Below are 13,760 nucleotides of genomic sequence, written 5' to 3'. Positions count from 1 at the left end.
GAGCATCTCCAAAACTGCAGCTCTTGTGGGGTGTTCCTGGTCTGCAGTGGTCAGTATCTATCAAAAGTGGTCCAAGGAAGTAACAGTGTTAAATCGGCGACAGGGTCATGGGCGGCCAAGGCTCATTGACACACGTGGGGAGCAAAGGTTGGCCCGTGTAGTCCAATCAATAAGGCTGGTTATGATAGAAAGGTGTCAGAATACACAGTACATCACAGTTTGTTGCCGCAGCCCAGTCAGGGTGCCCATGCTGACCCCTGTGCACCACCAAAAGCTCCAACATTGGGCATGTGAGCATCAGAAGGTAGCCTGGTCTGATGAATCACTTTTTCACACACATTCTTTTACATCATGTGGATGGCCGGGTGTGTGTCAGTTACTTTGGGAACACATGGCATGAGGGTGCACTATGGGAAGAAGGCAAGCCGGCAGAGGCAGGGTCATGCTTTGGGCAATGTTCTGTTGGGAAACCTTGTGTCCTGCCATCCATATGGATGTTACTTTGACACGTACCAACTACCTAACCATTGTTGCAGACCATGTACACCCTTTCATGGAAACAGTATTCCCTGATGGCCGTGGCCTCTTTCAGCAGGATAATGTGCCGTGCCACAAAGCAAAAATGGTTCAGGGATGGTTTGATAAGCACAACAATGAGTTTGATGTGTTGACTTGACCTCCAAATTCCCCAGATTCCCTGTATTCACAACTTACAGGACTTAAAGGATCTGCTGCTAACATCTTGGTGCCAGATACCACCACACACCTTCAGAGATCTAGTGGAGTCCATGCCTCAAGAGGTCATGGCTGTTTTGACAGCAAAGGGGGGACCAACACAATATTAGGTAGGTGGTAATAATGTTATGCCTGATTGGTTTATCTATCAGCCTTTCCCAAACTGTTGCCAGAAAGTTAGAAGCTCAAAGTTGTGTTAAATGTCTTTGTAAGCTGTTACTTGGAAAATTGTTTGCTGGAATTAATCTTTAAATAAATAGTGGTTAATAATACAGTTATAATATACAATATATGAATATTTAATAATAAATATGTGAATATTTCTGAAGTACTCTGGCCTTAGCAGAAAGTACTGAGATTATTTAAGGTTTTGTTTTTAATATACACCACACCACATCTCCCTGTTTAGACCAAATCTCAGGAAATCCCCCCACCCCTTCCCCCCAAACAATCCTCTTCAGTGCACGAAAATACAGGAAATGAGAATGCATGTGTGTACAGTGCCAGTATAGTAACAGTAAAGTTTTGACAAAAAAACGTAATGGAATAGATTTTTATTCAAATGTTTATCAAATCAGCAAAGTAAAATATTACTTTTCATTATACCAAACCAAATGATTCAAATCAGCAAGACAGATCTGATTATCTGTAAATTCATATCATTTATTTTGCATAATTTACAGAAATAATTTTCTGCACCTTGATTCTCTCTCTTTTTTTAGTCTTGTAAAGCTTGCTTATCATTTATAACTATAATTAATTAATAAAACTATTAAGAAATTCATAACATAAAATTAATCTTTAATTATTTCCTTCACAAAAAAATATTTTTTTTTTTTTTATTTATTGTATTGCGTAGGCACTTCTGGTCTAGAGACGAAATCTAATTGGTCTGTGAAAGTGTCAATTTCAACCCTAACCCGAAAGGCGAGAGATATGATTGGCTGGCTTTGGAACTCGGATAAAGCGGAAATGCACGCGCTAAAAAAATAGCACACTCATTTCTACAGAGTAAAGTACATAGAAGGCTTGATTAATCCAGGTAATACAACTGTTTATAAATGCAATAATTTGATCTAATTGATTGTTAATTGAAGTATTATTTATTTGTAAAATGACTACGTGTTCATTTTCTATTTGGATTAACATCACACGCGCTATTTTATTGAACTGCAGCATCAATTCTTTGTAACAGTATATATACTGTGGGTTACAATGGTCAAGTTTTGATTGCTGTGATGTCTTACTGGTGTAAATAATAATTAGATCAGCTCTTTGGCTGATCGTTGTCCCTGGATTTTGTTATCTTGTAACCAGCTTTGATAACGAAGTGGAGTTATCAGCAGTTATAAAGTCCGTCTCTGTAATACAAAGTCTTTGTGCTTTAAAGGAGAAAGACTTGGCACTTCAACCTCAGGCAACAGGACTAGAGCATTACAGTACCATGTCTTACCTTCCAGCCCTCTTCAAATATGTGGACGAGCACCAGGACGAATACGTTAAGGTAAATAATAAATATATATAAGCCAGTCTACAATAGTTCCCAAAGTCTACTGATTACTGTATAGTAGTGATACATGGAGAGTCATGCATCATAAAGCACCAGCTATTATCGTTAAGAAACTGAATCTAGTTTAGTACTCCTGTTATTAAGGTCACGAAATGAAGAGGTAAAATATCTACAGCGGAACCAAAGCACAGATGAAAATTCGGATGCACGACAATGTTTGCTCAATTTAAAACCATCCTTTTTACTCTAGCTTTTACTTTTAGATAAAGCTGTATGGACTCATTCATCCATGGTTCCATGTATGCTTCATTGTTCCATTTTAATCAGACTTTTTGTATTTCTTGTAGCTTTTAACGTGAATTATTCTCATATCCATTTTTTTATTTTTCCAATATTACATTCCACAACACGATATTCTGCTGGTGTCATCAGTACTTTACTAACAATGATTGAATGTAAAATGAACATATATTTGTACCAAATGCTCCGGTTACCTTCCTGTTTCATTTAATACAGTCAGCAACACACTTTTTTGAGATGATGAACTTTAAATATCTGAAATAGTGCCCTTTCTGTTACCTACAGATGTGTATTATGGTTTCATTAGACCATCAAGTGATGGTCTAATGAAAAATTCCACAGATGCACTGGTTAGACCTTATTACACTTTCCCATTTATTGCATCATCCAGTAACCACTGTACAGAGATTTAGCAAGTGCAACCTCATATTTATATGCAGGGAAAATAGATAAAGGTCAAAGGCTACAATAGTGTTCTTAAAGACTGCGAGTAATGTTAAAACAAATATTTAAGGCAAATAATTCCCATTTATTTGAGACATGCTAAATCTACATCTTTAACTACAACTGGTTTTGTGTACCACAGCACCTGGCTGATTGGGTTGCTGTGCAGAGTGTCTCAGCCTGGCCTGAGAAGCGTGGAGAGATCAAGAAAATGATGGAGATGGCAGCCAAAGACATAGAGAGGCTGGGAGGCACGACGGAGTTGGTTGACGTTGGAAAACAGAAGGTGGGGTTTCTGGCATGTTTGGCCAACTATTAAACCTCAGAGAGATCATGGTACACCGCAGAGATGAAAAACAACCCTAAACGAATGACTCAATACTTTTGCAATCTGTGACCCAAACAGTATAGATTTTTTTTTGTTGTTTGGAATGTGTTTGTGTACTTTCTGGAAAAAATGTAAATCTTGCTTAAACTAAGGTTCTGTTGTTTTTATCACACTCATGGTCCTATGTTTGGGTTTGGTCTAGCTGCCAAGTGGTGAAGAGATTCCTCTTCCTCCTATAATTCTGGGCAGGCTAGGCTCAGACCCTGGCAAGAAGACAGTGTGCATCTATGGACACTTGGATGTCCAGCCTGCGCATCTTGAGGATGGATGGGACTCTGAGCCCTTCACTTTGGTGGAGAGAGACGGTATGCTGAACTGAATTTTCAGTCTAGACTAAATGTTTTAACGTGTGCATTAAAATTTAAGTTAGTGTAACGCTTTACTTTAAGTTTCCCTTGACTGACACATTGGCTAACATGGATAAACCGTAAACTTCAGCATAATTACTCTATAAATAACTTCTTTAAATTTTTTCGGGCTGGTGTGGGTGCCAGTCTTCATTCCAACCAAGTAGAAGCCACGCCTGAGTCTACTGAAAGACAGAATGGACTGATTAAACAGGTGGAATCAGGTGCGGCTCCTGCTTGATTGGAATAAGAAACCCAGCACTTACATCAACCCTTTGCGGACATCCCTGATCTAACGTAAAGCTGATGATGCAAAATCCAACAACTGACCCTGACTAGATATTTTATTTTTCCTTCTAATCAGAAAGTCTGTAGTCTTGTGACGGGTCTGCCTTCTGCTGACTGGATAATAAATCCATCACAGTGGTTTCCCTTTTGCTCTTGTGACTGTAGAGAGGAAACGTCTATCTCGTGACAGTGACGGTTCTAAAGTTGCTCAATAGGTTTAAACCCTGTGGGGGAGGTTTGACCAGTTGTTAGATTTGCTGTTTGTTTTATGTGTGTAAGAAACAAAACATGAGCGCACCTGCTGTAACTGGAAAATACTCAACAACAGGGTGGTGTGATGCAAAGCTACTTTTATTACACTGAAGTTTCCATATAACAGCAAAGATTTCATCCCTCTTATACCACAGTGATTTGTCAGGAATTATATAGTTTATTCAGTAAAAGAAGGACACAGGTTACCTTTTAACATCTAATGTTGTGGAATGTCATATAGTCTTTCTTTCTTTTCTTTTCTTTTTTTGCCTTTTCACCAAAAAAATTAAATAAAATGAATATATCAACAATTACACATGCCTTTTTTTATTTTTATTTTTAAAATATCTGTCTATGTGGAACATCTGCCATACAGCACCTTGTGAAACAATTATATATTCCAGCAAGGTCATTAATATGAACGTCTGATGTCATGCAGCCAGAACAATCGTCATAGTTATTTTTATAGAAAATGAATCAACACCTTTAGACCAATCAGAATCCAGAATTCAATAGCCCTGAGATATAAACTAGTTTTTTAACCATTTATGTTTTTTTTTAATTAGCAAAAATGTTTGTGCGAAGCATTAAATGTCGACAAAATTATATTAAAAATATTAATGTTTGCACTTGCTAATAGTTTTATTCTTCTGTACTTTATTTCTTGCAGGTAAACTTTATGGCCGTGGATCTACAGATGACAAGGGCCCTGTGCTCGGCTGGTTCAACGTCATTGAAGCGTTTCAGAAGATAGGACAGGTACTGACATTTAATATCACAATTAACAAATATTTTATGTCTTAATACCTTAGTGTGGAGTGTAAATATGTGCTTTTATTTTATACTAGTTTGAATGAGATGCATTTAAATTATGAATTAAAATGAAAATCTACTTTTTTTTCTAGATTAAAAACCTCTCAAAAAATAATTACGTAAAATATCAGATTGTTTATTCTTGCCCAAGTGTATTTATGTTGCTGCTTGTTGGCACTGCATTTTATTTGAGTGTCTAGGCGAGCCTTTAGCACTTTGTTCCATACCAAAGACAATAAAAGAAGTCTTTCAAAATCTTCTAACCTATAATAAACCAGTTACCCTGGACTGAGGTTCACTGTGTCGCTGGCTATTCAGTTCAAATATTAAAGATCACCCATTTATCAGACTCCATAGTGTGCAGCATGAACTTTGTTCGAAGTAATTGGCTTTATTATAATAGAAGTACTGGCTTTGTGTGTTCACTTGTAAGCTCTTCACTAGAAACACATTTTCCCCATACTTGGCTCTTATGGCAGTCAGATGTGTATCTAATAAATAATATCAGCATTTTTATGGTTTTGCCCAGTAATTGTATTCAGTCTGGGGGTCAGTGTTTGACCCATTTTCTGATCTAATCCACCAAAGTTCATCTTTTGCGCATGTCCCCATCATGCTGATACTGTGTGTAAGGTAATTAGGTGAAATTTGATGTGAAATTCGGAATTTACTCACAGTAGCATGATGGATGCCAGCCCTTTTGACAGCAAGAATTTGTAAATAAACAAGTATTTGCAGATACACGTCTTTGTCAGAATAATAAAGATGGGCAAACACACACATTGACCGCTTTATGCTGGTCAGGGTCACAGAGAATTCAACGCATATCCAAAGAAATCTAGGCAAGAAGCAGGAATACACCCTGCATGGGCTGCTGGTAGACCATCGCAGAGCAGCCTGCAGACACTAGTAATAATTTACCTTAGCCTATCCACTTGCTGCCATGTTTTTGTGGGAATTGCTAAGAAACCCAAGAACCCCGAGGAAACCCATAAGTAGAGAAACCTTACACAGGCAGTAACCTGAATTGAGGATCAACAGGAGCTGTTAGGCTCCACAACACCTTTGTGATTGAATCTATTTTTATGACCTGGACAGATTAAAAAAAGCATTTCACTGCATGTTGCATAGTTATAGTGTAACTAATCACTATAATGTTTATAGTTAATAAATAAAATAAAATTTGAATTTGCAGTGACAGACAGAAGAAAAATAACAAGCTAAATAAAAAATGTTGTAAGATAAGTGTGGAAAATAAAATACAATTACAAAAATTAAAAGAATATAAAAAATATTCAGAAATAAAAATAAAACAGTACAAAAATATAACTTTTAATAATAACAATAATAATAACAAAGATTAAAATAATACAGAATAGCGAAATGTGTAATAAACAAAAAATCAAATTAGAATAATTGAAATAATTTAAAAGTAACGTTACAGTAATGTCCCAGAAAAATTAAAGACTAGATTTTGTTGTTTTTTGCTGCAGGAGCTGCCCATCAACATCAAGTTCTGCTTCGAGGGGATGGAAGAGTCTGGCTCTGAGGGTTTGGATGATTTGGTGTTCTCACGCAAAGACTCATTCTTTAAGGATGTGGACTATGTTTGCATTTCTGACAACTATTGGCTGGGCAAGACCAAGCCCTGCATTACATACGGCCTGAGAGGAATCTGCTACTTCTTTTTAGAGGTGAGGAAGAGTGTGTTTTATGTGGTTTGTTTAACGAGTTTTATATTCAGACTGCCAGATGGATATGAAAAGTTTTATTTAGGTTGGCTCTACCCATATGAAGGAGACTGCAGAGATTCGTATCTCATTGCAGTGTATTTGTTAAATAGGTGGAATGCTGCGATAAGGATCTGCATTCTGGTGTGTTTGGAGGCTCCGTCCATGAAGCCATGACTGATCTGATTGCTCTCATGGGTGAGTTTGAGCAGTCACGATATGCAGGAACGGGTGCAAAAGACAGAGAGAATTCAGTTCCTAACATCATATCTAATATTGCAGAAGTAGTATTCAGAAGAGTATCTTATAATCACGGTATCCTGTGTGGTATCACAATGACGGATACTAAAAATACACCCATGTTCATCACACAGTTTAAAACAAATACAATCTGGAATATATCATTTGGTATTTGTCTCATGATCAGACCTTAACTATGGAAAATGCACAGTATGGTATGAGGCTGGAGCTGATTTCTTTCTAACCCAAACTGTAGATTTATGCAGCATGTCAGTGAGTCACATTAACCTAGATTTTGTGTATTATTAATCAGTGTGTTCTGGCAGGCATGTTCTAACAGGAACAATGCTCATCATTGTCTTTAACACTGGAATGTTTTGGCTTTGACGTCTTCCAAGCATGCATAAGATATGCTGGTAAGCATGTGACCAGTGCTGCTTGAGTTGCTGCTGCTTCTGCACACAAACAGTCATGCATCAAGTATGAAACAGACAACACTTTCCAACAGACTCGTAATGAATGTTGCTTTGCTTTTAAGTCACTTACGCTACACATATGTATCTTATTGCTATAATAAAATATTTTAATCTGTAATTGTATCATAATGTCCAACAGGATCCCTCTGCTCTCATTAATCACTAACAAGCTGAACTTGATCTTTGTCATTAAATGGTGAAAATGTGACGATATTTTACTCCAAACCGCATCCATGAAATTTAATATGAAGCCATAACCTCATCCGTTTAAAATTTCATCACTTTGTGTTGCAGTATTTGGATACTTTCATGGCTGTTGTACAGTTTAAGAGTTTTTTTTTGTGGCTGTGTTTGGGTTTCAGGCACTTTGGTGGATAAGAAAGGGAAGATCCTCGTGCCGGGGATGTATGACAGTGTTGCTGAGCTCACAGAAGACGAGAAAAAGCTTTATGAGAAGATCGAGTTTGACCTGGAAGATTACACCAAAGATGTGGGAGCACAACGTCTGCTGCACAGCACTAAGGTACACGGTTCAGTCTCTGTCTCTGTAGTTTGTTGACTCTTTCACATACAGTGTGTGCAAGGTCTACAGTTTTCTTTTTTTGTGGTTTGTGTTAACAACATGTTAAAAAACATTATCAATATGTAGTGACAGGAAATTTGGGTCAAGTTCAACTTGAGAATGATGTGGTATTTTGAGAGTGCTGTAATTTCTTCCCTTGCTCATCGTTTTTGGTTCTGCATTTTATTTGTTACTCACCTCCTGAAACTGTGCTGATGCTAATAGCTGTTCTATTTCCATACTTCGGCAAATGCAACTTGCATTTTTCTTCTTTATACGTCTAAGCAGTTTAGGGTTAGGGATTTGAACTTGCAACCATTCAAACAGTAACCCATTGTCTTAACCACTGATCTACCACTTCCTCTGGAAAAACATCCAGGTTGTGATCAGATCATTGCTTTCATGGACATTCCCTAGGTAGCTTGTGCTACTAATAAAACCACAGCAACCAGCAGTAAACTAAAGGTTCAACCAGCGAGTGTATTGTCTGCTAATTTGTAAATATTCTAATACATTTGCTAATGGCAGCCATTAAATTTTACATTTAATAAGATCTTGATATTTTGAGTTTAGTATTAGACTGTGCTACTTTTTGGTGCTTATTTTTTATTTATTATTATTATTTGCAAGACAGTAGTTCTTTTGTCGATAAGTACATTGGTGTATTTAATTTCAGATTAATATTCTGGATTATCTTTCTTGTGTAGGAGCAAGTGTTGATGCACCGCTGGAGGTACCCGTCTCTTTCACTCCATGGCATCGAGGGCGCTTTCTCTGCAGCTGGAGCTAAGACAGTCATTCCACGCAAAGTCATTGGCAAGTTCTCCATCCGCCTGGTACCTGACATGGACCCCAAAGTGGTGGAGGAACAGGTGTGAAAGCTTTTTATTCCCATAGCTCATGTTTATAGCTTTGTATTTAGAAAATGTTAATGGACAAACTTGGGTAGAATTGGGGCTGGAGGTGCTTAATTTTTACATCTACAATTATTACATTTGACAAGTGGTGCTACAATGGTTTCAGCAAGTGCTTTAGCAGCCTAGTCGGTTACCAAAAAAGGCTAAATGTAAATGCATAAACCATAAATACAGTTTTAAAAAAGAGTACAAATAATTAACAAAAGTGAAAGTTATATGTTGTATAAATTGTGTAAAGGGTTTTTACAGACAGAACAGAGAATATTGCGGGAAGCTCACTTGACTGTTTTCAGTTTGGCAGCTAGAATAAGGAATTTGTCTGACCTTTACTTCTCCCTTTACTTCTCGTTCTGGTTAAATCAGTTGACTACTCATGCTTACTAGCTCCAAAATCTATCTCGCATATAAGAAGCTAGCAGGAGTTACCAAACCATTCTGGATGAATCCTCAGCATGTGAAGATTGTTTCACATTCAATGGTTGAATGGTATCATAACAATTTGAAGTATATAGAACATGTAGTCCTGCAGCTGCTTTTATAGATAAACATCTGCGTCACTGAATGTACTTCCTGTACAGACACGCTAAAAACACAATCATTATGAATGTGAGCGAGCGATTTGTACTTGTTTCACGGATACTGCTAAGTGTATAAAAAGTATGATGTGACATTCATTGATAAATAGAAAGATTGTAGTTTTTGGCTAATTAGTGGTATATAAGAGAAATAAAACACTTGAGGACATTCTGTTAATTGAAAATAATCAGCTTCAGGGAGCACGTTTGTGTAAATTTCTTGCCATTGTCTTTTTAGCTCTATTGCTCAAGGAGTTTTTGTAACAAAATCACACCTTGACAATTTGCTCTTCCAGGCTGAGAAGAAGAAAGACTCTTCTTTTCTTCTTCTTGTGTTTCATACACTGATTAATCTCAGACCATGGTATGCTTGATTCGTAGGTTGCCTCCCACATCAATAAGAAGTTTGCGGAGCTGGAGAGCCCCAACAAAATAAAGGTGTACATGGGCCATGGAGCCAAGGCCTGGGTGTCTGATTTTAACCATCCTCACTACATGGCTGGTAGAAGAGCCATGAAGACGGGTAAGGAACTTTGTCATCCTGTCAGTGATGATGCTCTGTATTTTATACAGAAATAGAGAATATGTAATATAGACTAATTTACACTAATGACACTAATAAGCACTATCGCAGCCACTAGCACAACCCACATCTACATCCACTACATCTTTCATGTAGTGCACTTTATCACTTACTTTTCCACTCAGCTCTTACTGATAGTACTAATATCAGACTCTGACTGTGGATAGTACTGATATCAGAATTTTATAGATGGATAGCACTGATGTCAGACTCTGACTGATGGATAGTGCTGATATCAGACTCTGACTGATGGATAGTGCTGATATCAGACTCTGACTGACGGATAGTACTGATATCAGACTCTGACTAATGGATAGTACTAATATAGGACTTGACTGATGGATAGTGCTGATATCAGACTCTCACAGAAGGATAGCACTGATATCAGACTCTGACTAATGGATAGTACTGATATCAGACTCTGACTAATGGATAGTACTGATATCAGACTCTGACTGACGGATAGTGCTCATATAAGACTCTGATGGATAGATACTGATATCAAACTTGACTGATGGATAGTACTGATATCGGACTCTGACGTATAGTACTGATATCAGACTCTGACTGACGTATAGTACTGTTATCAGACTCTGACTGATGGATAGTACTGATATCAACTGATATCAGCTTCTGACTGATAAATAGTGCTGTTATCAGACTCTGTCTAATGGATAGTACTGATATCAGCCTCTGACTGATAAATAGCGCTGATATCAGACTCTGACTGATGGATAGTACTGATTTCAGACTCTGATAAATAGCGCTGATATCAGCTTCTGACTGATAAATAGCGCTGATATCAGACTCTGACTGATGGATAGTACTGATTTCAGACTCTGAATGATAGTACTGACTTCAGACTCTGTCTTTGTACTGTTTGTGCAGTATTTTCCACTTTTGGGCTGCATTATATTATGCATTATATTGCATAAAGCTGTCTTTAGTGTATTTGACTCATTCTCTGTTTTTTCCTAGTGTTCGGCGTTGAACCCGATCTGACCCGTGAGGGAGGAAGTATCCCCGTGACTCTGACCTTCCAGGAAGCTACAGGACGCAATGTCATGCTGCTTCCTGTCGGCTCCTCAGACGATGGAGCTCATTCCCAAAACGAGAAACTGAACAGGTATTTTTCACTCACATACACTCATTACTCGACCAGAGTATATGATCAGTAATACTGTGCAGTGTCTAGATACATATTTTTATTTATTTATTTATTTTTACAGGTCCAACTACATCCAAGGTACTAAAATGTTGGGTGCTTATTTCCATGAAGTATCTCAGCTCAGTTAACAGGATTCATGTGCATCATCATAACCTGGCTTGATGGCTTGATAAGGGAATGAAAATTGTGCATCTTATTTCATTGAAAATATTTTGTAATTGAATATCGTGTTTAATACCAACATCCCAGTGCCCCAGAAGTGTATCAAAAACAAGTAACTGGAAGCAGCTTTTATTTTCAGTGATGAACACAAATAGCAGTCTACAATATTATCCCTGGAGAATTTGATTGTATGCATTCATCTCAGGAGGAGTCAGTGGTTTAGGTTGTATCATGTGATCAAATGACGGATCAAGCTGCAGCTTCAGTTAAATAACACCTGACATTAGACACATGGGCTCACATGTAGCAAGTACACATGGTTCTTATGTAATCAGTAAACCAACGTGTTATTTCTCTGGAGGTGTAAAAATGGTTGGTTCTGGCAAACGGTCTCATCAGAATCCTCTTTGATCAGAAAAGGGAAATATAACTAATGACATTTTTCTTTAAATCTTGATGGATTGTAGAATGTCACATCCTTCAAACAATAAAAAAAAATACCTTCAACAGTAAAAGCTAGATATTCGTGTCTGCATCACTTATTTAAAGCCTGGCTGTAATTATTGGAGTTTATCCCAATATCTGGTTTTGTGACTGATCCGTGAAACAGATATATGCTCAGTATCAAAGAATAATAACAGTAAATGTGTCTCTCTTTCGAGTAAAGTTCCTTTTAACCTCTTACTTCCCTCTTCTAACAGAAAATAAAAAATCTGAGGGAATGGATGAGCGAGTGAGAGTGAGTGAAAGAATGAGTGATTGTGAGTAAGAGAATGAGTGATAAAGTGAAAGAATGAGCGAGTGTGAGTAAGAGAATGAGTGAGTGATTGAGTGAAAGAATGAGTGAGTGAATGAGTGATTAAGTGGAAGAATTAGTGAGTAAAAGAGTGAGTGATTGTGAGAGAGTGAGTGTGAGTAGGAGAATGAGTGAGTGATTGAGTGAAATAAGTGTAAGAGAAAGAATGAGTGAGTGAATGAGTGATTAAGTGAAAGAATTAGTGAGTGAGTGAAAGAGTGAGTGTAAGAGAAAGAGTGAGTGACTAAGACAATGAGTGAGTGAGTAAGTGAGTGTGAGGTAAGAGAATGAGTGAGTGAGTAAAAGATTGAGTGATTGTAAGAGAATGAGTGAGAGGCAGAGAGAGTAAGAGTGAGTGAGTGAGCGAAAGAGAAAGGGTAAGAGAGTGAGGGAGAGTGGGTAGGTAAGTGAGTGAGTGATAGAGAGTGAATTAGTGAGTGTGTGTGTGTGAGAGAGAGAGAGAGAGAGAGAATGTGCTTATGCATATAAATGTAAATATAAAATAAAAAGCTTGCCTCAGTTCCTTGAGAACTCTGAGAAACATGGCCTTGGATTAAACTACTGAGACTCAAAGCAACACAATGCAGAATGAAAGGCCAGGAATAGCTAGAGACTAGCTTTAGGCTACACTGCAATATTTAAAATCACTGTGATGTCCAATTCCACATGACATTACTCTTACACTGCCTAACCCACACAGGCTTCTACAACTGTCTCACATGTGCATGCTGCTGCAGCTGAAGAAAAGAAACAAGAGCTTTTCTTTTATTACACTTCATAGCTTTTTTTTTTTTCATGGACAAATCCAAAACCTTACTTGTTCGTGATTCGTGTTTTTCGAATGGGATTATACCAAACACGGAAACTATGTGATGTTTATACATTTTAACATGTTCTGGACATGAAATTGCTGATAAATGCATGTAAATGTAAATAATGTGATCAAATGTGGTGCTAAATATGTACAAATCACAATGATTTCTGGCATAATCACAACTAAAACTACGAAATCGTGTCCTACTTAAACATGCAAGATAAATGATTCACATCAGACATGGAAAAATGAACATGTGAAAATAAATAATTAAGAGAAAATAAATAATCTAAAAGAAAATGACATGTGGAAGAAGAAGTCAAAAATCAGATGATGAAAAATAAAGTTTGGAGATACGTGAATCGTTGAGATAATCACATACTGTATAAACATAAATGTGCTAGATGTAAAAAAGTAATGTGAACATAATTATATGAGAAATTTAGATAAAAATAATTATTTATAAAAATGATAAAAATAATAGAATAATAATTATTTATAAAAAATTATAGAAATAATAGAAAAATATTATTTAGGAAAAATAACACATGTTCACTACATCTCAAATGAACATCTGGTAAGAAATAATTACATGAAGAATTAAGACAAAAAATTTCATAAAATGTGCAAAAAAATGAACAAATAAATAATGGGAGAAAA

At 36.9% G+C, this 13,760-nt stretch overlaps 1 protein-coding gene across 1 annotated transcript; it reads left to right on the top strand.

The window, feature by feature from the left end:
* Positions 1-1,662: 1,662 nt before the first annotated feature.
* Positions 1,663-12,009, top strand: cndp2 (carnosine dipeptidase 2). Its single transcript, XM_058378135.1, has 12 exons — positions 1,663-1,777; positions 2,126-2,239; positions 3,132-3,275; positions 3,520-3,682; positions 4,935-5,023; positions 6,571-6,771; positions 6,921-7,005; positions 7,886-8,046; positions 8,793-8,957; positions 9,959-10,100; positions 11,139-11,286; positions 11,390-12,009. The coding sequence occupies exons 2-12, from the start codon at positions 2,180-2,182 to the stop codon at positions 11,454-11,456; spliced, it is 1,425 nt and encodes a 474-aa protein (XP_058234118.1). The 5' UTR covers positions 1,663-1,777; positions 2,126-2,179; the 3' UTR covers positions 11,457-12,009.
* Positions 12,010-13,760: the final 1,751 nt, after the last annotated feature.

The sequence above is a fragment of the Hemibagrus wyckioides genome, linkage group LG24, assembly GCF_019097595.1.
Source record: "Hemibagrus wyckioides isolate EC202008001 linkage group LG24, SWU_Hwy_1.0, whole genome shotgun sequence".
Lineage (NCBI taxonomy): Eukaryota > Metazoa > Chordata > Actinopteri > Siluriformes > Bagridae > Hemibagrus > Hemibagrus wyckioides.
Note: the sequence above shows the minus strand (reverse complement) of the source record. Positions and strands in the feature narration are given on the sequence as shown.